The 27,526-nt window shown below is 37.5% G+C and overlaps 1 protein-coding gene across 8 annotated transcripts in view; it reads left to right on the top strand.

Moving 5' to 3' along the window:
• Positions 1-11,363: 11,363 nt before the first annotated feature.
• The window catches only part of LOC135248194 (caspase recruitment domain-containing protein 11-like), a 36,284-nt gene continuing 20,121 nt past the window's right edge, over positions 11,364-27,526 (top strand). For 2 of the 8 annotated variants that reach the window (XM_064322533.1, XM_064322534.1), the window contains exon 1: positions 11,364-11,544. Coding sequence is in view for 2 of the 8 variants with exons in the window: in XM_064322532.1 (XP_064178602.1) it covers positions 11,408-11,415 (8 nt within the window). In the remaining 6 variants the exon portion in view is untranslated. Of the gene's footprint in view, positions 11,545-16,206; positions 16,770-20,516; positions 24,889-27,526 lie in introns of those variants that run through there. The other 6 variants (XM_064322532.1, XM_064322531.1, XM_064322535.1 and 3 more) reach the window with 4 other exon arrangements.

Genomic DNA, 27,526 nt, shown 5'->3' with positions numbered 1-27,526 from the left:
CATGGGAAGGGGAGGCTACGCATACAAAGGGCTACAATTCCGAAGTAGATCACTTGATATTGATGTAAATATCTTCTAATTAAATGCACTTTAAACTCATATTCATTGTTTTATTTTAAATCCAATGTACTGGTGTACAGAGCCAAAATAACTAAAATTGTGTCATAACCCCAACACTTTTACATTTAACTGCACATGTGTGTGTGTGTCTGTGTGAATACATATTTACAGCTCATAAACAAGTTCCTAAAATAAATTTAAGTGTGAGAACTGCAGTCACTAAAATTAAACAATACATATCTCACTTCCCATCCTCCAGTCTAAGCACATACCAATCCAGAGTCCCTGCATGGGCAATTACACCCGTACTGTTTCAGTTTGAAATCAGGCTCAGCAGTGAGGTCAGCCATGCCAGAGCTGGAGCGAGCGAGGCCCAAGGAGGGCACGGCTGGCGGACCGCGCCTCGCCACTTCGTACTGCACAGAGCTGGTTCACCTGTGAGCAGCACGCTGATGGTTAAAGGCAGTTTGGGCCAACAGCAGCCGCCAGGAAGCTGGCTGCTCTCAGTGGCCTGAGACCTCAGAGCAGCTCTGAGGGGGACGCAGGAGATCCCGTAATTCATCCTATGTGATTGCTCTGTTGCCAAGCAAATGAATAATGAATGCTTCGGTGGCAGACATTTTACCCATTCTCTCTGGTTAGGGCATCTCCTACTTCATCTTAGAATCTCTTTATATTTGTTTTTTGATAGGCTATTTGTCCCTATTTTTGAAGGCTGACTGTGTGGCAGAGATAATGTCATATGTCTCCTTGTCTCCTTGTCTCCTTGTCTCCCTACTCTCATAATAAGCAAAATGACTGTCTAACCTCTGATTACTTGACTTGAGAGTTTTTAATTTTGTTATGCAAGTGGGTGGATATTTAACAGAATTAATGAAGAGATGTGCCAAATATATGACAGTAGTTCTATAAAATATTGTGTGTTCCCAGAGCAATCCATATCGAAAAGACATAAAATATTGTTGTAGGTGTATGAGTGGTACATAGAGGGTTATTCTGTTTGCACTGAAGGAAAGTGTGCAATTACAAAACAAAGCTTATGCTTTTAGCCAAAACTACTTTCTAAAGTATATTTTACATGGTAAGCGAACATCACAGGAGCTAGAGATAGTGTTGCAACCACAGAAATGCTAGCATGAATTAAACTGAAACAATGAGTATAGTTTTTAATCAATTAAAATCTTTATGACCCTTAATAAAACCGAAATAAATGCTCATGGGCTTGATATTTCAAAAACTTTGAAATATAAAAACACAATTTGTTTGACAGTCTGAGGCCATTTAGCTACTGCAACAGGAAATATAGAGATTGCATTTAGAGTGAGGCACAGAGGAAAAACGCACAGCCAAGCTTTTCTGCAATTGAATGAATATTCTGTCATACAAAAATGAATCGAGTGTTTCTTGAAATGTTTGACAGCTAGCCCTAACACCAGCCAAAGCCGTCACCTGAGAGAAATTCAAGTACTCATTGTGATGGGATTAGTTTGTAATTCAGCTGAGTATTGTAATATTAATATTCATGTCTATAGTGCTGAATATATATTTGAGGCTGCTGAATTAAGAAATAGCCTTATATAAACATATACAGAAACATATAATGGTTTACTATTGAAAAAAAATTGACATTGCAAAATTGACCAGGCCTTACCATCCCTAAACACATGTTAAAATAATATACCACAATAGACAAAATGATTGCACCATAAGGCTTCCACTCATTGGATTCCTTTTAAATATGCTGTAATACCTGGGGCTGATAAAGTGGGTTTATAGAGAAAATAGCCATAATCCATAAGAAGTACTGGGAGAGTTATGAAAATGATCAAGTTTACTTCTAAAATGAATTTCCCAAAATTAAAAGAAGAGAGTACAGCACAACTGCAAAACAGCTGAAGTTAGGACATGTAAAAATGACTACAAGATGTTGATTATTTGTTTGATTTCATTGCCACCACCCACTGATGAAGATAAACATAATTACAGTACTCATATATATTATCAGGTCTGTTTATTTCTTCTTTATTACATGGTCTCAGAGCAAACAGCTGTGTTCCATATTCTATCCAGCAGAATAAAAAACTTTCAAGGGGTTCACGAGCAATTTTGGGTGCCCTGGGAAGGATTCAGATGTGGGGAGGACTAACAGAATATCCCCCCTCTATCAATCAGTTTGCTGATTCTACACAAAATATGCAAATGACTGTAGGTCCATGTTGCCAAACTCCTTTTTGCTAATCAATTGGCAAACACTCTACTGACCATGCTGTATTCTTCTGGGAATGAGTTTCATACATGTACCAATATGACCACTTTAAGTGAATAAAAAGCATTTTGAGGACTGCAGCTATGCAACTGTTGTTTTACTACAATAATGTTCCCAAAGCAAGGATATCTTTCATTAAAATAACGGGCTGTCTCCTGCTATTATTATCTACAGTGTAAACATCATTTGATATCAAGTTATCAAATAAAACTGGACATATTTTGCTTTAAGTGAGGACAGAGCTACAGTATAAAATACCTATTTGATTCTGGACCAGACTCTGATCTATATATACTATATACTATATACTATATACTATATATACTGTATTTCATATTCATATGAGGACAAGCTGTGAGATGTGCTCATTTTTCTTAATTTACACACTTCCTACATGGCATATACCATTTCTTTATTATGGCTTTGATCACATGAAAAGGAACAAAGGGGAATAAAATATTACACAGAGGCACAGCTACAATACATTTAATGGCAAATATTATCTTGAGCCCATGCTGACTCACTTTGCAACATTAATATTCACATAAATGTCTTTCATTCAGATTCATTTTCATTTCTTGTTGAGATACAAGAAAGATGACAGCCATACAAAGAATTTTGGTCATTATGTATGGCTTTGGATCGAAATATAAGAAGGCCACTGGGATGTCTTCCTCAATCTTTTCCACCATTGCCAAGAGCAAGATCCTAGTGTTTTCCTGATCCCTGAAGGGCTTGCTGGTCACTGTTTTCTAACAGCTGTCCTTCAAATGACGAAACAATGCTCTCTTGAGCATTGTCCTTTATTAGAAGCTCATCACCAAAGTGCTTTGCTGATCCATACATTGTGGGGAAAACAGGGCACCTTGATACAGGATGTCTGAAACAAAGGGTGAATCCCACATGACCAATAATGAAGGTGTGCTTTTAAGAGTCCTGTTTCATTAAAGACAGTGGTTGTGTTTTGAAATTTTGTGAGGAAAAAAGAAAACAACCCATTCAACTGGAAAATGATATTCATTTGTACAAGACAGCAACCTTTCTGTTTGGTAAACAGGATCAATTTTTAATGTGTCTTAGGCATAAAAACAATGATTAAACAAACACCTGGCTGCATATTTTATACATCTACAGACAATCATGCCTTGCTCATGTTTTCAGAGATATCTCTGAATGTTATCATGTTTTCAGAGATACCTCTGAATGTTATCATGTTTTCATGTTATCATGAAGAGATATCTTCCGCGTACTTTCCGCGTACCTTCACTTACAGTACACCACTAAGCATTTGCAGCATGTTCGAACTGTCAGACACGTCTGCCACAGAATTCATACAATTTTAATAAAAACGCTGGCAGTGATGTGGGTGGGGGTGCTACACATTTGTGGTGGTTGTGGCAAATTTCCCCCATTCAATATAAAAAAAGCTCTATCTAACAACAACCTGTTATTATCATTATTATTATTATTATTATTATTATTATTATTATTGGCCTTCTGTCTTGTCAAAGGCAAGAACAAACTAACATTCTAACAAGACCATTACCAGAGCACTGTCAATCTACATTAACCCCAATGCTCTTTAAATTACTGGGATGACACATTTTATATGTTCACAGTGATGCACACACAAAGGCTGGTCTACCTATAGGGGCAGGCTACTATTGTCCATCTATCTTTCTTATCACAGGTGATGACACTATCCTGTTTTTTATAGTGGGAGGATTGTCGTATTTGTTATAATTTGCTGTACGCTGCTGTCCCTGTTCCAAACACCTTAGTGCCCCCCTGTGGCAATTCTAAAGAGCACTACCCTTGATGCAGACCTAATGCACCAAATATTCCTAATTTCCTCCGAGTCTAAACAAACTCAAACCTAAATCGTTCTGCGTAACAAATTCCTGGGATTTGCACAAACTGAGATGAACTACTAACTAATTACAATGGGTGGGGTCCCTTGTAGGGTTTTTTTTTTTTTGCCTCTTCGGCACAGCTGAGGTTTGTTTGTATGTATTTTATGAGCAATAAATAATCTAATTGCCACTGCCAGGACAAGCCCAGTTAACTGCCAGGCAGGATAAAGAATTTCTACTCTAGTGCTGATGTTTGTGACTCCTAATTCTCCTTCCACTACTGGTAATGTATCATGTCACTAGCATCACCATACTTTCAAGGCTGTTGCTGTGGGACCATACGTTAAGGCCAGATGTTCCCTCTTGCTTAAATCAATTAATCACAGCTGCATATACGCCTACAGTATTTGAACAGCTTGTCTGTCTTAGAACTTTCCAAAGAAAGGCAATTTCCTTATACAGTGCAGCAGTGATGTTTTTGGTACGGAATAGAGCAGTGCTGCTTGTTTTACTTGGTTAATTTTATATAATGTTATATGTTATATGTATACAATTTCAAGCATCTAAGTAATTATTACTGCTACTATTATTATTGTTATTATTATTATTATTATGAATGAAACGGAAACTATTTTTCATCTCTTGAGTGAAGCAGCTCAGTAAGGGATCAGTCTTTGCATTCCTGGGGGTGATCTTATTTCCTCACGCAGAACACTGGACACCTGGTCAAATTAGCCATGTTCACACAAGTTCAAGGCAATAAATCAGTAATCTGCAATGCAAATTATCATCAAAGAATAGATTTTATTACAGGCAGGGTTGACAATTTGGGAGCACGGGGAGTTACGGTATTAGAATCATCTTTCGTTTGTAGACTGAGGAGATTACATCAAGCCACGGGAGGAGGCATCAGTTTCTCTTGATGTCATGGGGACTGGACAGCTAAGCTACCCTCTTGGCTGTAGACAGAGTGTGTAGGCCCAGGGCACATTCAGTTCTGCTATAATACAGGAAAGGAACAATCGCTGTAGAGCTTGGAAGGAGAAGAGAAGGGAGGAGGGGGAGTGACAGCTGGCCACTGGAGCTGGCAAGATACCAGGAAGGAGAGTAGGGGCATTGGAAGCTATACATGGGACAAGGGAGAAGTAGCATTATCACTAGGGTGGATTGTACAATTGACCAGGAACTGCAGGTCTGACATGGGTGAATGCAGGTAACATGGAAATGTTATATTTGCTGAGAGGTACGGAATTGCCATGGATTAGATAATTGGGTGCAGGTGTGCAGAAAATGTATTCCCTGAAATTTCATTTTATACTCAATTAAGTAATAATATTAAAATTCCTACAGTAGATTTAAAGCTATGTGTATAGGCTAAATATGCCACTGCAGTATTAACAGTGAAGAAATGGTATGGCAGTGTAACCCATGAACTGAGAAATGTTTTTGCTTAAGATTTGTTTCACTTTAAAAAATTACAGAATATAGTAAAGTATATCTGATAATTGCTGCACTTAATTAAATAATAATATATGAAAAACACAAATACTTTCACACCAGCTGTATAAAGAAAAAAGCTTGTTTCTTCTTAGGCATTGTTTAAAAATGACATGTTGAGCAAGCTTCTCCATGATACAATACATTGACTTTTTTTATTTCTCCCATTTTGAATGTTAGCATTTGTAAGCCTGCCTTACTGGTACAACATCCTCCATCATTTTAAGATAGAACAGATTAGAATGTGCATCCTATGGATTGGGTTAGGTTATCTGATGCCCCTTTTCACTCTGAGAGCACTTGCAGGGATGGCCCACTGAGGTATAGAATGATATGAAAAGATACAATTCCAGGTTCCAGTGGAAACTGTAAACTAAGAAAACACACTTAAATGTTAGAGCTGATTTCTTGTGACTTTTTGCCTTTGCTATGGTCACCTCACCCTCATCACAAGCACAAAAAGTGTTGCATGTGCATTGATTCCAATGGGATAGTGTCTTCCTACAATATGTTTACAGTGCTGTATACAAGTATTTGGACAGTAACACCATTTTAGTTTTTTTGCTAGAATACAAAGCACATGAATTTGAAATAAAACATCATTCAAAAATGAATATGCAATGCCGCACAATTGGCCAAGAAACAGCTGAGCAGCCAATTGTCCAATAACCTTCTGTCCCCTAAAATGGGGGTACTAGTATGAAAGGGCTGTAATTCCTACATGGATCACCTGATATGGATGTATGGATATGGATTACTTCATTCCACATTCCAATATGCTGGAGTACAGAGCCAAAACAAAAAAAAAATGGGTCACTGTCCAAATAATTACAGATTGCACTGTATATCTATAGACGCAGCTCTATTTGGTGATGTTGAAATTGCATTGTGTGTAATTGAAAATGGTGCCAAAAAACACCCAGAAAAGCAGAAATGCATGCGTACAGTGTCTATATATTGGAAAATGTGCAGAACAAATAAAAATCAGATGTGCTGTTGCCAAACATTTGGAAAAATGTAATTTGTCTGAAGTTAGTCCTTTGGCAGAAGTTAAGGACGATTGATTCCAAGCTAAAATGGATCAAAGGACCTCAATAAATGGATCAATGGACCTCAATCAAGACTGAAATATAAGATTGTCACATCAGAAAAGGTGACATAAGATGGATATATGAAGTTTTACTTTCTGCTGAAAATCAATGGCAGACAATGAGCAGTCTATGTTGCAACTTATGATGACATGGGACATTGTTTTTATTTAACTTCATGAAATTGGCATTTGATCTATTTTTGTATCCTCCCACCTTGTTTTAAACACTCTGGAAAGAGAGGCCAGAAAATCAGGGGACAGACAGGGGAAAAGATGGATCTCTGGGCTGATACATGGTCTGTAATTGAATTTCCCTTAACAATAACCAAAAAACTTTAGTTTAAATGACATCAGCTGAAGCACACATTCAAAAGCAACCACTATCTGAAAAGAGTGCTGTGGTTTAATTGACCACATGCACAATGAAACTTGATAATACAGCACACAGGACTTTACATGTTTCTCTCTGAACTCTCTTTCAACTATACTCACCTTAGTGATTATTATAATTTTAGCCACCAAGTGGCACTGTGCTCAGCAGCCAAAAATATTGTCTTGATTAATATACATACCAGTATGTCTACAGTGCTTGTGGGAAGAATTAATGAAGTGTGATTGGTGAGATGCCATTTTCACAGACACAAACACACACACAAACAATCAAACAAACAAACACACATGCTTCAGAAAACACCAAAGTTCCAGTGTAGGTACAGCCAGGTAAGTGCATCATTTTTTTATGATTACTTGTCCTGTTATTTAGCAGCTGCCACAATAGTACAGAGAACATACATCTACAAAATCTCAAACACCATTTTGAAATCTAGCACGCCCTTCGTGTAAGCATGAGACTGAAGAAGTGAAAAAGGAATTAGGAACCAAAAATGAGACCAGAGTGATAGGACAGATCATTTGGTCATAGTGTCACTGTAGTCACCAAAGCAAACCTCTCTTCCTGGTGAATACTTGGTCTTTAAACATGTTGCATTTATCATGACTATGCATGGCGCCCAGCACAGTACACATAAAAGAGGAAGTCAGGTGAATTTAATTGCTGCACGCTGTCAATTTTCACCCTTTTCTGAGTTGCCAGTTTAAAGTCTGTTGCTTCCCTTTATGCACATCTGCTACCACTCTGCCCTGTTTAAGCGGTGAGAATTAGCCCATGGGGCTTCCATCCTGTAGTCACATTTTTTTTCTCTTATTTGACGTAAATTGTAATTCTGAATTTCTGGTCAGTAAATAAATCTCTTTAGCAACTTCAATGCACAAGGACATGTTTCCAACAAGAATTATCATTTTTAATAATAGTCATCTAATCTATATTTGCTCATTTCATTATTGAAATATCTGTCTTACTTATTGTTGTGTATTGCATGTAAAGTAAAAATTAGCAGGCTTAACTTACTTTACCATTTAACTGAGTTAGGGACATGGGCTTCTATGGAGTATTCTAAAGCGTAATGACGACACAAGAGTTTTAAAGATTATATTGCTATTATAAAAACAATCTCTTGTTTCTCTGAAAACATCTCTGCCTATGAAAATGGTTTTGAAAGAATTGTCCTAAGGAATGTTTTTCTGTTTTCCTACAGCAAGTGCTATTTCTAAATAAAGATTGGAGCAAATAAACTTGTGTGCAGCTGCCATTAACACATTATAATACTAATAACAGTCCCCAATGAACAAATCAGCTGAAAGCATTAGAATAATGTCAACTGCTGAAAGAAAAATCATGTAAAGCAGGCAAATGTTGTGAATGATAAATATTTATGGAATGATTTCCCATTCAATGGCATGTGCATGAGTGACCTAATGGTAGAAAAGTGCCTGAAAGAAAATTGTGAACTGCTGATTGCAAATGTTGGCCTAGTCATTTGAAAATCTGAAAATTCAGTATTTCATGATACAGATATTTCTAAATAGTTCAGATGTCTATGAGTTTGACTCATACCTCATACAAACTAAGTATTACTTCAACTTATGACTGCAGTTTTCAACTGAAAAGTGATCAATGATGACATCCCACGAGGGCTGTATGCACTCCTCCAAAGCATATCTCATTGATAGGTTCTTTTTTTTTTTAACAAGATTTCTTACTTGATTTCTTATTTTTCATTTTCCTCATCCCTCACACAGATGAGCAAAATGTGGCAATCCACAATGTTGCATTACAGCTTCCCCATCTGCTCATCAGTTCTCTTATGACACTGATAGGGTGTATCATTATAACAGCACTTTTTCAAAACTTTTTTTCTAAATTAATTGAAAGTACATTTTTGAGAGTACACGTAAAGGCTCATTTTTCTTGTCAGTTAATAAGACTACTGAATTGGACAGCTCTCCAGAGACTTCAATAATTAATAATCTTTTGAAGGGGTGGATTCAAAATTTTCAGACTGATGTTGATATTTTCCTTCAAGTTAAAACACTACTACCACTGCTACTCTTGCTATAATTTGCTTAGCTTATGTAGAAAACAAAGCCTAATATTAATGTTCCATGTTTTGAAGGTGTTTATTTATGTACTGGTTTTGACAGTCTGCCTAATAGACAGGTGCAATTCATTCAGTGTTTTCTGGATGGAGACAAAATATAATTTCCGATTTTTAAGAGGAAATCAATTATTTTTCTACTCAACATTCAATCAAGCAGATTTCTTCGTTTTGCTCATGTACTGTAAAATAGCTGCCATTTTTTTTTGTCATCAAATCAGAATACAGTCCTTGCAGAGATTACAAATCCAGAATATTGTTTAATGGATGCCTCATATGGAGAAATCTAATGGCAAATCCACAGACACCTCTTCAAGCATACATGCATTGAGAACTTTTGAGAATATACATTTGGAATGATTTATAGGTATTTCTCATTTGCACTTCTCATTTAGTATTATATTTAAATTCTCTACTTTAAATTACGAACCTACAAAACCTGTTTTAAACTGTCAGTGTTAACTGTCTTCAAAGAAATATTTGCTTTATTTACTGATTCTCAGGAAAAATGTGACTCTGAAAGCCATGGTTATCTACCTAATGGTGTCTGATTGCTGTCAATCAAATAATTTAAAATGACAACTGAACTAAGTGAAATGATGCAATAAAAGGCAAGAGAAGCACCAAATGAGCAACACTTTATGACTGGGTGATGCAAATCTGGTTAAACAATAAAAATTAAACCCAGAGAAACACAAGAGCCTTTTCACATAAAATACATGCTGTTGTTAACCTCACCCTGAGAGTATTGCTTTCGGTTCTCTTTCGGTCTGTCTGAATGCAATTATGACACTTAACCACTAGAGACTGAAATTAACTCAAGGGGACAAAGATCTGTAATCTATGATCTTTCTGATTATCTTTATTTTACATTTCGAAGAGTCTGCAAAAGTGGTGAGAAATGTTGACTCTAACCAGAGACCTTTTTTCTGTTTTACCCAAATGTACAATTAATTTGTCATGGACATGGTTCATTTTAACCAGTATGTGGCATTCATGGGCAAAGAAATAAGTATGTGGCATTCATGGGCAAAGAAATAAAATTGAAACTTACCTGTTTTAAACAGAGAACAACAAGACAAACTATATTATGCTAGAGCCATATTCGTGAAGTAGCAGAGATGCTGTTAAAAACAAATATGGAGGTCTTGTCTTGGATTTAGGAATACGACAGGATAAATCATTCACCAAGAATGAACTGTGTGCAAGAAAAAGAAAACACATATCATAAAAACATGGATTTGCATAGCTCAGCCATCTGCCTCTCAAGGCAGTTTTTACAGCAATGTTAATGATAATTGACATCCATTTTTTGAAAACACTGCAAATTGTGAAGACAATTTGGATTGCATGTGAAAGATGCAACATCAGATGGTTGGGAAAAGATAAAAGTGTAGGTATTGAATACTGGCAGGTACAGTAGATTGCTCATTCATTTAAAGACCCACCAATATACTTTTTTTACATTTACTTTCAGTTTAATAAAGAATTGACAACAGACGTTTTAATTAACTCAACGTGACAGAAAAAAGCTGTATTAGAACAACTATAATGTAAACTTATAAAAACTGAAGCGTACATACAATATTTTGATGTATATTTTCTAGCTACCATAGAAAACATCAGTTACATTCATCAGTACTTTTAGATGGCAAAAGGAAAATTAAATTACAAAATTAAAACCTGCTTTTCTCCATCATTATTGTAGATAACTGATTTTACATGATTATTGGCTGAAATTTTACAGGTAGGCATATTGGAAACAAGTATGGCTTACTGACTTGCTATCAACTACTCTTTAAAAATGACGGGAGAAGTGTTTTTTTAAATTCCCTGTACCTGCAGCGCCTTGTCATTTATACTTGAAAGGTAACCTACAGTTTTTCTTCGGACGGAGCTTAGGTCAGCACCTTTCAGTAATTACATTATACATTCAAGACATTCTAATTAGTGATTTGTTTTTTGTTGATATTTCATCATTGCTCTTTTCCCCAAGTGGCCTTGTAGTGTGCATTACTTTTTGCATTGTATGGCTTGTCTGTCTTAAACTGTCGGTGACACCCTCTGAACCGCTGTGCCTTCCTAAAATCTCCACGCCCTGCTCTACCTCAGTCAGTACTGTGAGTGTGCGGAAACTTGAAGCCAGATGCGCAGGTGATCTGCCCGGACAGTCGACATTTGATAGGCTACTGGCGACTTCTTTTCAGTTAATTTCTTTTGAATTATTTTTACGAAAATGATTTCCGTTGTTGATTCTTGAAAGGAAAGTTGTCTTCATAACAGGTAAAACAACCACATGTAAGCTACCCATTGAGGAAGTTGAGGCAAAACCGAAGTTACTTTCATTTGAGCGCAATCGGAGTGATAAACTGCTGCACGTACGTTTCGGTTAGAAACGATGTAAAATAACGGTAACCATCATAACATGCAAAATATTAATATACCTTCTACCTATATTGTCATGCATTTCGATTTAAAGAGATACCAGTGGTTACTGGATTTAATGGCCTGCTTCGTAATACTGTGATAATACTGCTCATATATCGTTGTTTAATACTAGCCTATCGATATAAACTCAGTAGCGTCATGAGTGGCATACATGCTAATTAAGGTTGAAGTATGTGCTTTTGTTTAGTGTAACCAGTAGGCTACTGTCTCAAAGCACAGCACTGTAGATTTGATTTATTTATGTATTCATTTTTGAGACATTACTGGGAGTTTTAAGTATTTTTAATTCCATCAGAACTCAGTACTGTAATAGCACAACACAGCCACCGGGGTAGATTTTACTTCAGAATTAATCCTGCCATGAATTCTGTAAATCTGCAGTTATTTAGATATTTGTTGAATGATGTGGTAAAATTGTTTGTTTTAAAGGGACTGCTCCATACGTTAATTGCCACAAGCTGTTGTCACATGTTAGATTGTTCTCTTGTTCTGGTGATAACAACTCAGTGCAGCTGGAACCAGGCTGCTTTATTTAGTTAAGGTGCTTAGTTGTTGTCCTGCTTAATCTCGTTACACTGACCCTTCTGAGCTCAGATGGTTACCATTACTGGTGTACTGCTAGTCTACTGCACAAGTCTGCTGTGGTTTATAAAGCTGCATAATAGGTTCTGTGTACCAAAAGTACACACCAAGATGGCTGGCCTGAGTGACTCACAGACTGTGTTTGAAATGGACCATAGTGGGCTCTGGACAGTGGCTGTGAGAATTTAATCTGTTCCAAATTAATTTTTCTACCGGCCTAGTGTTCTGCATATTAGCAGTGTATTAACAGTGATGTGCACTGCTAGGTAACATGGCTCATTATGCTACCCTTGATTTATGTTCATAGTAGCTGCTAGCTCGGAAGCTAGGGAGCAATGAAATGCATATCATAAGTCTCCAGTAAGACCGATATGTGCCCTAAACAACCATTTGAAAACCCAAACATTTTAGATCCTGTAGATAATAGATTCCAAGTATAAAATCAAATCTAACAGCATTTATAGTAGTCAAATCATGGTAACAAAACTCTGCTCAAATACTCATATAAAATAATTATTGTACACTGTAATAATTACTGTAAAATAATTGTACACTGAACATTTACTGAAAGTGTGCATTTCCATTAACGTGTCTTGTCCAAGAATATTACCAATCTTTTGCTATGTATTGCTCTTCATTGGGTAGACAAAGTAATCCCTGCCTGATGACATAAAGACAGTGAATAGTTTAGTTTAGGCAGTCATCTCAACACTCCTGCATTCACTGATGAATGATATTCACTGATTATATGATATGGATCTGGTGTTGGTCACTAGCCTTTGTGTTGCACTTGCTAAGGAACTGTTTTAAGAGCAAATTGAGGAACCTGTGCCATTTACTGTACATGTGAGCCAGACAAGACCAGATGAGAAACTTGATGTTCTGCAGTTGAGTTCCATTCAAAATACATGGGGTTTATACAAGGTTTGTGAAGATAGAGATAGACAATATGCTCAGCACTGGTGCATTAAATGCATTCGGCAGCTATGGCTGGTGACATTTTGGAGAAATGGGTGTCTCTCATTGAGCAACATGGAAAGAGTCTGAATAACCTCATCCAGTGGGTTGAAACTGGGAGGCAGAAGTGTCAAAATCTTAAGTGAGCTTGAGCAGCAGCTGATAATTTGCAACAGGTTCAAAATTAACTGCAGCAATCAGAAAAGCTCTCTATTACAACCTTGCTTCATTGGGTAACATTGCTGTGGAATACAGCTTGATCAAGTTGTGTGAGGTAAGATAGCCAATATTGTTTCTTGTAACTTGGCATACTTGTGATATCAACAATGTCAGGCCTTGATTCTGCCAGCTTGAATGAATAACTTATAGACAGTGCTTTGCATGTGTGAGTAACTTGGCATTTTTTAAAAAAATGTTAAAACATGTTTTTCATCAGATTGTACTGTACTGCAATAACTGCATGTGTAGCACTTGATTTACTTAAGTAGAACAAATTCAAAACAAGAACAGCCAAAAATGGTGACCCAAGGGAAAGGTTAGGAAAACAGGTTTTGAACACACGGCTAAATATGTTGACAATATATTAATCTAATAGTGTGGATATTCTGTCCCTGAGGGCCTGGTGACACTAGCAGCCACAGTAAATGCAAACTGAATGGTGGTCAATGAGTCCTTCAGTTTGTCAATAATGAAAATGCAGTCAGACTATTCAAGCTTTACAGCCTTTGCTGTAAAGAAAGGCTTGCCTTGGCTACAATGCCTTTGTATTCTTTTCAGTGGGGCTCATTCTGAGTGTTTATATCATCCCTGGTTAATGTATTGCGAACACAATCAGGATAAATTTAAATACCAGAGTAATAGATGACTAGAGGAAAGAGGCTGGATTTATTTCTAATTTAATCTTGGCTGTGTAGATGCACTGTGTGGGTATGTTTTGGTTGCAAGGATTAAGGAAAATGCTGCAAAATCGCCAATTATCTTCCATTGTTATTGTAGTTAAAAGTAATGTTCTCATGGGCCAGAATGTTTGCAAATCTGACATTGGAACCAAGAGACAAGAAAAGTAATTTTATTCAGTTTGGATTTGCACTTGAAATGTACGTTGTCCAAACTGCAACATGCAATTTGTTTCTGACATTTCTTTACAGGCATTCACATTCAGCCTGTTTATGTTTTTATTTAACCATGTAAACCATCTGTACATTGGCAGCTAGTCACACACAGGCTTGTTGTATGCAACTGTGAGCAGAATTGAATGAATGTAAAGGTTAATTAATGTGAAGTGTGCAGCGAAACATTTTCCAGCTGTTTTGAATGGGATAGATAAAATGAATCATGTTGAAGCCAGTCAAAATACTTTTTCATTTATTATTACCAAAGAAGGAGCTAGGAGAAATCTATACAGTGTGAAATCTACGCTATCTACTGCAATGTAAGCCTGAAGTCACTGTAGGACAATTCCATGGTAGCACTGTATCTGCTACACTGTTGTACACATTGAGCTAGATTAATTAAATAGTTTTCAGGAGTAACTGCATTTTAGCATTGATTGAACCTGCAATACAGTTAATCATAAAAAAATTAAAAAAACATAGGCCTACATGTACATATAGTAATAATAAACATGGATTTAAGAATAATTAATAATAAGTATAATAATAATAATAATAATTATTATTATTATTAGTAGTAGTAGAAGTAGTAGTAGTAGTATTATGTAGTGTTTGCCACAGTTGAAGAATCTTCCTCCGACGCACATCTGAACAAGACCACCTTGCAAACATCACGTGCTTCTCATATACATACAATATTGGGAATTCCAAATTGGGTGGAAAAGGGCAAAAAAGTAGTAAAAGTAGTAGTAAAAATATTTCAGTGGTCAGTACCTATGACCTACCTGGTCAATTTTAACTGAAGAAACCCTGAAGAGATTTTACTGCCCGCAATGGTGAACATGGAAAGAGTGTGGTAGATACCTAAGGTCTTACAGTTTCCAAATGACTTAGCAGAAAGTGGGAATGCGTACGATGAGAATGTGGTGTGTCTGCAAGAATGGGAAGTGAGCCATTATGGACAAATAATAATAATTCTGTTTGTGAGTTTTGAGAAATGAAGAGGGAAGTGTGCGCCCCTTCTTCCGTATTGCTAAATATAGTGGCTGCAGCTGTGGTCATAGCCGTGAGGCTCTTCCGTCTTCCTCGCACTCCTCTTTCTGAGGGCTATGCTGTACATCTCTTTCAGATTGTCACAATCAAAATGCAGATTACAATCAAACCGTTAGACAGACCATTGAAAGAGAGCCAAGCAGTGCTGTTCATGAAATTCAGAGCCAGACAGCACAGACCACGCACTGTTTGTCGAAGATACCAATGTGCAATGTTACCGGTATTTAATGAGAGGTTGATGTTGAGATGCTTTATTTGTGCTTGGCTTTTGTTGGGCTAAATATAGAAAATAGAACTAGATAATCATAGCAACAAACTCTATTGTCCTTCAGGGAGAAAAATGGGCTCCCTGTGGCCTCTACCTTAGTACGAATAACAGAAAACCAAAACCTGGGCAGGATAAAAGTGACCCTGAACTACAACAACGCTCTGTTTGTTAATGTAGAGAGGATAATGTATTGCCTTACTGCTATTGAGAGTTGGTTCTCATTTACCGCAGCCATATTGCAGAACAACAGATTCTTTGTACATTTGGTGAAGACATGACTTTGTTCTCATTCCTCTCTAGCACACATAATGTAGCCTTCACAATCCTTTGAACTGTTTTCCAGCAATATGACAAACCTTTCAAGCTGACTCAAACCATCAGCCAACGTGCTTTACATTCCGCTTAACAAATGCGCCGAATGTTTTTTGAGAAATGTGATCAGAGATTATAGTTTTTATGCCTTTCGGCTATGTACATTTTGTGTATTTTAAAAGAATTCAATATTATAAAACAGGAACTTGGTCAGAGTTGGGGTTGGGGGGATGGTCTGTCAAATGGAACAGCTGCAGGCAGTGGTGATTGCATTTTTGTTGTACAGACTTAAGCTAATTATCCCGCAGTAAGAGATATCAACATTTGTGTAAAGACCCTTTGCTTCAGTTCATGCAGTGCTCTTTCAGCAGGCAGAGTGTGTATGCAATCTAAGAGTTTTCACAGAGCCCCAGACATACCAAGCCTTCCTTTTTGTGACAGCTGGCTGTGCCATTAAGTGTTCCATTTTCATTCTTGCTCTCCAGAAGTGTCATACTGTCGCAGGCCGAGCTGGTTATCACCCTTCTTATTTATGTTTCTGCAGAAACTGAAGCATGAAAAGTGTTAGCACCACCTTTTCCTGTTCCTCAGTATAATGACTTCACTCCAGCTATCCTACCCCCCCCTTACAGACGCTCTCAAACAGTCTCGATCCACAAACTTCAAGAGAAAGCAGTTGGCTGGCATGCTCTCAAAATAGTTCATTCAGGTACAGTGTTGTTTTAAAAAGGAATCCCCTCCAAATGTAGTGTCTACAAAATTCCTGAAGATAAATTGTGAGTAAACATGTTTTTAATTTTCTGGCTGTCGGTAGGGACTAACACCAGCCATGCCAGTGGATACGCTTTGCTTTTGAAATAATTGGTGATAGATATGTTTACGTATGTGAGATTATGTTTACAGTGGTTGAACAAATGAATAGATTCATTATATGTAAGTATAAACATAAATATAATTTTTTCTATAATTCCAGTTCTTCCTTCCTTGAGAGCAGCTGTGTCAGTTGCATGTGCCATGAAACAGTTCAAACTGAAATAAGATTAAATTTATATGTACACATATAATATAGTACTCTTACTTGAACACTCAGTGGCCACTTTTAAGATACATCCATCTAATACTGGGTAGGACCCCCTTTTATTTCCAAAACAACCTGAATTCTTTGCGGTATGGATTCAACAAGGGGCTGAAATCATTCCTTAGGGATTTTGGTCCATGCTGACTCAATACCATCATACAGTTCCTGCAGATTTTTCTGCCACACATTTGTGTGCCAAGAAAACATGTGCCTAACGTGTGCCAAGAAAACATTCCCCACATTATAGCACCAGTACTAGCCTGCACTGTTGACACAAAGTATGATAGGTCCATTGACTATTTATGCTAAATTATAATCCAACCATATGCATGTCACTGCAGAAATTGAGATGCGTTAGTCCAGGCAACATTTATCCAATCTTAAATTGTCCAGTTTTGGTGATCATGTACCCACTGTAGCCTCATCTTTTTATTCTTAGCCGACGTAGTGAAACCTTGGTCTTCTGTTGCTGTAGCCCACCTAATTTAAGGTTTGATGTGCTGGGAATTCAGAGATGCCCTTCTGCACTCCACTCATGTAAACAGCCATTATTCAAGCATTTGTGACCTTCCTTTTAGCTTGAATGCATCTGTTGAGTCTTTACTGACGTCTGTCATTAACAAGGCGTTTTGGCTCACAGAGCTGTTGTCACTGGATGTTTGTGTTTATCGCACAATTCTCTGTAAACTCTAGAGAACCACATTGGAAATAAGCAAACCGTAAACATGTTGTCCCCCATGAATGATGCTGTGTCACCACCTCTGATTTCATTGGGTGGAGGACAATTTCTTGATGCCTAACATTGGTATTATGAATACAGGTAAGCTGAGCTTCTGGGTAAACAGTAGACTAATTTGAAGTAGTTAGTTAAAATTGCATGACATTGTTCTCAAAAATGTGGAACAGCAGCATCTGCTGTTGGCGAAGGGCATGTAGGAGATTGCAGAACCTGGCAAAATCAGCTGCATAATTCATCATATTGGGATCTACAATCCAATCACTAAAAAAGAGCTACAATCCAATTGCTAAAAAAAAAAACAAAAAACCAAAACCAAATAAATGGAACATCAGCTTATCTTGTAGTAGGTTACTTCGTGGCTAGCTAACATTTGCTTCATTTAGCAGAGGGTCCTATCCAGAGCAACTTACACTGTACAGTAAGTCGCTCTGGATAGGACCTTCTGCTAAATGCATTTGTCTGATTAATATGAGCTATAGTGCTAACAGCATTCTCAGATAGCTGTTTTATATGCCAGATAACTATGGTAGCCAAGAACCAAAGTACAAATTATAAATACATATACCCATAACATATTGATAATAAAACTATGCAGTTTGCATTTAAGGATAGGTATATTGTGTTATCACTGGTTTGGTGCTTCTATATATTTTAATATTATTTTTAATGCAAATAAAATCCACTTCACTGGAGCTGCTGCAGCTTAGATGGCTATTTTCTTACTTTTCCAATTAGCCTAATAAAAGTGAAACCAGCTGTCAATCTTTTGATTAAGACAAAGCTGTTGTTTCCTTTTTATGAAAATATAATGAAATCAGAAATGCTCACTAGTGGCACATGAAACATTTTATTGTCCTCGCTATATTATAAGCTAGGCTAATGTACAATATCCAAGAAAATTCTGCATTTACAGTAAAAACTGCATTCAGCTATCTAGTTAACTAGCTGATTGTGACTTTGTGAACTGATAAAGTTAATTTATAGCAGGTTAAATATGGTTGCACACAGCACATCGTGCTTCTATAATACAGTGTGTTCGTGAAATATAACTATGTTGGTAGCTATCAAATGAATGAAAGCAAGATGGTTAGTTAGCTAAGTTAATGTTACAAACAGTAAGCTTTAGTGGTGAAGCCAGCCAGAACGATGTAAGTTAACATAGTTAAAAATAAAATAAATATCTAAAAAATAAATACAAAATAAATGACTTACCTGCCACCTGTGTAACTGAGACTCAGAACTGAAAAAGGTACCTGCTAGATGTAGATCAAACCAAGACTGAGCCAAATTCTTATTTGTCTGACATTTAGCCTATAGGTTATAATGGCTTTGTGGCAGACACATAATGCTACTGTGTGACGAACAAACAAACTGACGGAGATTGATCCATAGTCTCCCACTGGATTTCACCGGGTGTGGGACAGTAAGTGTTGCTAATGGATTTATGCACCACCCTCTGGGCAGAACTTGCATCCAGTGATGTGCAGTGAGTTCCATAATGTTTGGGACAATGACATTTTTTTCTTGATGGGGGACTGTGTATAAATAGTGCTGCAATTTCTACACAGTGGAACCAAAACCTCTGCACTATGTCTGCATATTTCATATATTGTGTTTCAGCCACATGATTCGCTTTTTGGAGGATATTTGCATTGAAGTGTCTGCTGAGTGTGTGTACATAGGCTACATCATTTTGTAAATACTCATACAACCTCTAGAGGCATAATGTCACTACAAGACATTTTTGGATTACCTGAAGTGTATTTTCTTGCTTTAGGCAAAAACAAACCCCTTAACGGCTCTATTTAAGCCATTATTAAGTAACTAGGCATCAATGCATGCCACACGATCCAAACCAAAGGCTTGTTTTGGATTTCAGGGGAGGTTCCTTTTTGACACAATGCACACAACACTTTTCATTATTCCAGCCTGAAATACAAACTCTTGTTAAGATTATTGGCTAAGAACATACGGATACATAATGAAAAGAACAGGGCATTCAGCCCATCTTAGCTTGCAAGCTTTGACATTCTCTGAAGGTTATATCACCTTGATTTCATTATTCAAAATGAAGGACACTTTAGAGGAGCAGCCTCTGCCCATATGAGTTTGATCACCAGATGGTTGGATTTGGACTTCATATTTCTTAATGAACAAGACACTTAGGCACTGGCTTATGTGTCACATACTTCATATTAAGCATGAGCCTAATGCTTTCCTTCCCTGCTATTCGACTACATTGGAGTTTCTGCAATAAAGTAATAGCATTTAGTTGCATGCGTTATTTAAGAATGAGATCTCTTACTGTATATGTTTGAAGGAGTATCCACTTGATTGCATACTACTAATAACTGAAACTCCTGCTTCTTTAGCATTTGTAGCAGCACATTATGTTTGTCACTTTTTATGTATGAATACTAAAGCAGTGTTACAACTGGGTTTTATCATATTAGATAATCTTGAGCTCTTACGTTGCCAGGATTCATGAAGATTGAAATTAAGAATTTTTGGAGCACAGCTATTGGCAAGATAAAGCTGCTCCATCAGTAACAGTGTCAGTGCGGCTCATTATTCCGGGGCAAGAGCATCGGTGCCTTGGAGGCTCAGGGTGTTTCTATTTCCTTGTTTTTCCTTTTTTTGCAATGGGTTAATGTACCCCTGATATGGCATTATTATACGGTATATATAGCTTTTTTTATTAGGGCTACTATTGTTTTTTTGTTTTCATTATTTGTATTATGTGTCGAATGTATTTTTCATTTGAGGCGTATTTAGTTGTGCAACAGAAAAAATGTAGGCTACCATGTACCGCATAAGTATGCAATGCGAGCTTTCACTGCAGTAATTGTCAGATATTTAAAACTGAAGGTTTGATTTTAGAATGAATGGTCATTAAATACCATTGCCATTAAATCCTTTTGGATCCTACTCTTTTATGGCTTTCTTTGGCTTCTATTTATGGGCATAATTGTGAATTTAAAGGCTATGAGTATGTAAACGGGTTTTAGTGGAATAATAATTTAGTAGAATAAGTAGAGAATAATTTGTGTGATGGATGAATCTGATATGGGTGAATCATAGGATCTACATTCTGCATTTTTCTTTTGGCAGAGTAAGAGCACATTACATTATATTTATTTGGCAGATGCTTTTATCCAAAGCGACGTACAATAAGTGCATACAGAAGGTCATTGGAACAACTACACAACACAGGTCCGATAAGGTACAATACTCATCATGTAACAGTTATCCATAGCCATGAATACATTAATTCCAGTTCACACAGTAAAGATAGTCTAGGTCAGAAATTCAAGTGCAAATTAAGTGCTGGATGAAGATACAAGCGTAACATGAAATTGCTACAGGAACAAATTAGATATACAAGTGATACCGAGTGGTTCAGTGGTTCATAGGGGAAGGAGGAGTTAATTCCACCACTAGGGAGCTAGGGTGGAGAAGCTCTGTGGTTGGGATGGAGTAATGTGACAGATAGAAGAGAACTCTTCTTTATTTTGACGGAGTTTAAAAACAAAAAATATATAGGTCTGTTGGAAAGTCTTGTGGCACGGTCTGCAGTGCAGCCAACTCTCAAGCCATGTTTGATTACCCCTCTGCATGGGTGAGGGTTTGTTCCCTGCCGTGGCACTTTCTCAGCTGTGGTCCCTTCTCTGGACCCTATCTTGGTGACAACACCAGCGCAAATGCACCTGGGTGCAAGTGGAACTGCTAGTGTCATCTTGCGCAAATAGAATACATTTCACATGCACCAGATTTGGTAGTTCTGTGGTCTATAGTAAACCTTTTCAATTTCAACCGATCAACATTATTTGGATGGCACAATTGGGGTGCATCGATAGAAGCATTTGCCGCTGTGCAAGTTTGGTGTTGAATAATGCGATCGCATTTTAACCAACCCTGATCAAGTTTTATCTCAAATTTGGCGCATTGTGCTATTTTGGTGTCATTGTGAATGTGTCGCACATATGAATGCATGCAACACATAACACAGATGTGAGAAATGTTTATCTTAATTTGACTACTTGAAGACTACTGTAGTCAATGCATCTGTAAGCTACTTGAATGAGAGACACAAGGAAGGTGGGAGACCGGCTCTACATCCATCAAAAACTGTTTAAGGCATGCATTTGTCAAAATCATGGCTATTTACTCTGTACATTGAGCCCAGAAAACACCAGCAGCTTGCTTTTATTCTTGTGTTTAGCAGGGCTAGGTCGAGGATTGTACGAACCTTTGAAATGTTAAAAATGTATTTCAGGTGTTGGGTTGGGTGGTACATTGTAGTACAGCCATACAGTTAGTGCGTGATGTAATCATATGCCGTGGATGTGACATAGGCTAGACCTCACAGTGGACACGTTATAGGACTTTCATATGGAAAGAAGCAGAGTCGCGATGAAAATGATTGCAATGAAAATGACAAAGGCACAGGGTGCACAAGAGAGCAGGGACTGGTCGACTGTGAGCCATTTCCCTAGTGAGTGTACGTTCGTCCTATCAAGTGCATGTCTGAAATGAATGAAACTTTGTTGAAGTGGTGAAATTGGTTTTTTAGATAGTGATATTGAACATTGGCAGCAAAGAAACAAAAAGCTATAGAAAATTCTGACTAAATTTCCTCTGGTTCGCAAGCACGATGACTGTTAAAGCAGAAGGGGCAGATGCAGGATGGAGAGGCCGTGGGTAAAACTTCAGTCTCGCCTTCCTTTTGATATCACGAGTAATGGTGCATAGAGATGCTTGTAAAAGAGAATCTCTTAATGTGCTTGCTCTTCGGCCATGATGAAATTATCTTTTTATTGTAAATAAAGCAAAAATAAACTGTCCTGTTCTCCTTTAAAAAATGATAACACAGTGCTGCCTGGTAGTAGGCAATATATAAAGAGCAAAGGAATATATTCTACATTTATGGTGACTGAGAGCTGTGGGTGCAGTTCTGCTTCAATAGACAAGACCCAGGTGTCTCGGAAGAATCATTGCCTGTGTTAGTATTTGTCAGAAATGGCACGCTGTTCTTGTAATGCAGACCTTAATTTGTTTGGCTGAAATGGTACATTTTGCAAATATGCAAATAAGAATGAGTTTCAATCTGTTTTCAATCTATGCTAAGCATTAATGACAAGGACAGACATATTGGTTCCCAAACTTCGTCCTGGAGACCTGCTGGTTTTCATTTCAGTTTTCATTTCTAATTGTTCTTAATTGCACTGTAAATGCCAATTGGCCATATTAAAGCCATATATCAGAAATAGCAATATGAAGAATTAATGTACCATATTCACATTCCAGGACATTTAATCAGTCAGATAAACTAATGCTTCCATTCTCTGTAATGAGCCATATAAAATATGATTCCTGAAAGAGGTTGCATTTTTAATTGAATGTAATTATGGACTGGCAGGTGAAATCAGTTAGGCCCTAACTGTTGAAGGAGTGGATGCCTGGTCACTGAAACTGAAAGTTCAAATTTGAAGCAAATGACTTTGAATCAGCAACCAAATAGAAAAACATGGTTTGTCACCAGTACACTAGTCTAGTTTAAACGCAGAGTATGTTGTAACTGGGTAATGAACTTTAATGTCATGAAAAGATTGTAGAGGAGTACAAAAAAATGTACACAATATTTTCACTTCTCTTTAAATAAAAACTACTGGATGGATTTTGAAATTTTGGGGATTTAACTACGTTTAGATTACTCATCAGCACCGGTGGCGGAACAGCTGAGAAACTGGAGCTGTTTGGCCAAATGAATGCAAGTGCATTTCAAACAATTATCTACTTAGGCAAGGTCTTCATCAACTTTAATTGACCAAGAGATTGGTAGTACTAAAAACTAGAATACACAGTGGTTTAACTGGACCAAGTCAACAGTAGCTTTACTGAACAATAAGCACATGTCTGTGTGATATTGAAATAGTTCATTAAGTAAAACCAAGGCTGGTGGAAAGCTGACATTAAAGGTGCTGGGTTATTCAGTAAAGGGACATGAACTGTGTTCATGTTTGCACATTAAATAAAGTTATTTATATTTATGGTCATTTTGGCCAGGACTGAGATATAATTCATAGTTTTTAGTCCATTTTTCACTTTGCTGTCCACCACCTGAACTGTGTCATCATTGTATCGGAGAACAATGGTGCAGAGTGAAAGCCTCCATTCCTGAGCGAAGCCTGTGTGATTGCCAGCCAATCAGGATCCAATACCAGTCTATGGGATGCATCACTGAACCTAGAATTAGATGCAGAGGGAAGACATGTCATGCTTAGTTTGACAGGTGCAAACCACATTGTGTGGAAGGATTTACTGGCTGTTAAAATTCGTTCTTTATAACAGCAAGCATGGTCGGAGATGCTTTGTAATGCCTTGAAATAATTCCAATTGTAAAATTATCCCTAGCCATGAGGTGCACGTATCAAATTTAATTATTAAAATGTGCATCTTGCAATTGCGTTACACCTTTTTTTTCCCTGTCTTTCTGACGTGTTGTGAGACCTGTGGAAACATTCTATAATGGGTCCAACTCTGAGCACTGCATGGCTCATGTTGGATGAGACAACTCATCCCCACTGCCCCATTTCACTTTTGCACAAAAACAGCTCTCTGCTATTTCTCTGAAGTCACACAGGCAGAGGAGGGAAGCAGCTGATTGGCTGGGGGAGGTATTGCAGGTCTGTGCTTGTTCTATAATCAGATCAGGCTGAAAAAGCACATGGTTGCTGTTTCCGTTTGCTCAGTCTTGCTGCGCTTTTATATGTGTGTGTGAGAGAGAGGGGGGGAGAGAGCGAGGTGAGAAGAGGAAGGTCGAGAGAGAGAGAGAGAGAGAGAGAGTTGGGGAGGAGGGAGAAAGCCCTTGGGCTAATAGATCATCGTCTTGAGATGATCAGATAATCGCCCAACTGTGCCTTTTTCTTGAAAAATAACGATTATTTGACGTTACGCAACCTTAGGTACAACCTGTATTTCATGAAGGTCAATAGCAAAGTAGTCCTGATATCTTTATTGCAAACAACCCAAGATAATCTTGCAAAAAACAGCTACTCGTTTGTGTAATCCTGAAAAGGTAATTACCATGGGGCAAAGGTAGTGTGAAAGGTAGGGCCAGACCTCTGTTAATGGAACCATGAGTTGAAGATGGCTTTTTGGGTCAGAATCTGAGAGTAACATTTTAGGAAGCTGGCAGAAGGAAAGGCTGAGAATGTGTGGGTGCAGTCATGCCCCGTGCATGGTACGGTGTATGGACCACTATCAAAGTGCTCTTCTCGCTTGTTATTGTGGAAGAGGTGTCATCTCATCTCTGAAAGGAAAATTCTGTTCACTTTGCTTCTTGCCAAGTCTTTGTTCTGCTCAAGGATTGTGCTGTTGCTGTTGTGTGTTTTTTACTCCACAAAAACCCAAAAGTTCTAGATTGGTCTCACTTCAGCTTTCTTTGGTGAGTTGCATTTGTATTAGTCATTCTTTCATAGCCTGTTTATGAAACATTATACTTGCGAACCTTTTGACAAAGTACGGGGATTTTGTGGTTTGAGAAACATGGGCTAGATGAAATAAGCACTACAAAATGTTGTTTTTCTCTTTTGCACTTAGGTTTTACTCGACTAATGGTAAATTCAGAACTTTATCTCATTGGCTGTCTGTGACACTATGTAGTTTATTGAAGCCCACAAACTAGGATGTGAATTTTATTTTTGAAATGTTTAGGTGGAGTACATTTTCTTTTAGATGCATTTTCAATGATTACATTCAATGTAAAATACAGCACACAGTATGACAGACTGCTTGATTACTGCTGCAAATCTGAGTGTTTGCAGTGTGCTTGTCCCGTACATCTTATTCGCTATGACTTGCCCTTAGAGAACTTGTGCTATTATAATTCCTACCACGGACTTTAGGTCTTTAAAGCTTTTATGGTGTAACTGCAGGTGTATTTGACCCTCGTGTTCCACTCAGATGCAGCTTTGCTGTAATTCCCTTAATGCCTCTGCTTTAAAATCAGTTGGATGAACTGTTCATTGCCTGAATTTAATTTTTCTTGTGGATAAATCAATTTTCTTTTGTGAAAAGTGATGGATGTGAAAGCCAGCTTGTTGTCTTTTCCAGAAAATGTGCTGATGTGGCTGGTTTGCCATTATTCAGACCTGATCTGCACCCCAGTTCTTGGTCCTGCCAGTAGAAGATAGCTTTGAGTTTAGTTCTCTAAATTCACATCTGTGATCTGCTCACATTCTCTTTGCATTCTTTCAGAGTGCAGTGGATAAATGTTGTCTGTTTACAGCTCTGTAAATAGGAAATGGCTGATGCCAGTCAAATTACAAACTCCATATGGGAGCAGTGAAATTGCAAATCTTCCTTGTCTCTTATCAATTTATGACAGCAAGGCAGTGGCATTAAACATTAGTGGATACAAGAATTATGCAAAGGTGTGTATAGGAACTGTATGTAACATCAGATATATTTTTATTTGCAAAGCTGCATCATGTTAAAATGAAATAATGCCGCAGATATTGCTGGCAGACGTGATAAACTGGTATCTGGCTTTGTGTTCAGCTGCGCATCAGTAATGCACAGGGTTTCGTTTGTGATTACTGCTTCTTTACAATACAAATTTCGCTGTACATGCCGTAATGTGTACATGCAAATGCCCATGCTGCAGGTACAGTGTGTATAAATATTGCATGTTAGGTACTGGTGCTGCTGTCAACAGAAGAATAAAGGTGCTGGGCCTGGTGGTTCTCTTGGGTTCGCTGGTGTTTATAAATAGGGGTTACTATATTCTCTCTTATCTCTACACCACACCTTTTAAAATGTTTCTAGGGCTGTTGTTTTGTACATTATCTGCCAGTGCACTGCAGAGCACAAAAAAAAAATCTGTACCCAAACCACAGTGAATCACATCAATCACAAGAGGGGCAGCTAAGTTGAAGGACAGGGAAAAATAGGAAAGTGACAATGACATAATATACACCTGAAGTATGGAATGACTCAACAGGGACTCGGTGCCTGTCAAATCAAACTATGTTGAAAGGATGGCTCACCTGGAAAGATGAAGATGAAATATATGCAGCAGGATTTGGTTTTGCCTCCATTTGTTTTTAATATTACACAATTTTAGTCTTTTCTCAAGAAAGACTGTTCCTGTACTTTTCAATGTAAATGATTTATCGTATACAATATGGAGAAGCATTATCACTCTAGGCCAAAGCAGGAGCTCTGTTATGTAACGCCTGTGATGCATAAACTCTTATAATAAATGTGTATATGTGTTCATAATCGTATACATGTTTTTAGGAGTGAGTGATATACTGCGTGATGTGCCTAGCCTATTGTCATATCGGGTAAAGAACTTTGTAAAGATTATAGCCTACAAGAGATTTTTAATCACAGGGGAGACTCTGCATTCTGTGTTACTTCCTGGTTCTGCATTAGGAATTCTGGTTATTGTTTTAAAAGCTTTGCATCCTAACCTTATGAACCAGATAGCTCTTGTTTTTCTGTTATGTGCAAGGTGCTCTAGATCAGAAATCCCTTTTCTACATTCTTTCTATGGAATAGCAGGATCAGGCAAAGCAGCTATTACACTTTTAATACTTGAAACAGAAGGTAAATAAACTTGTGTTGGTTGGGTTGTTTACCTCTAGAGTAACTCAAAGAGATCCACTTAATGGTCATTACAGCCTGGCCAAGCACTTTACAATTTAGGA

This window comes from Anguilla rostrata, chromosome 2, assembly GCF_018555375.3.
Source record: "Anguilla rostrata isolate EN2019 chromosome 2, ASM1855537v3, whole genome shotgun sequence".
Classification (NCBI taxonomy): Eukaryota; Metazoa; Chordata; class Actinopteri; order Anguilliformes; family Anguillidae; genus Anguilla; species Anguilla rostrata.
The sequence above is the reverse complement of the archived record's forward strand: the minus strand, read 5'-3'. Positions and strand labels throughout refer to the sequence as shown.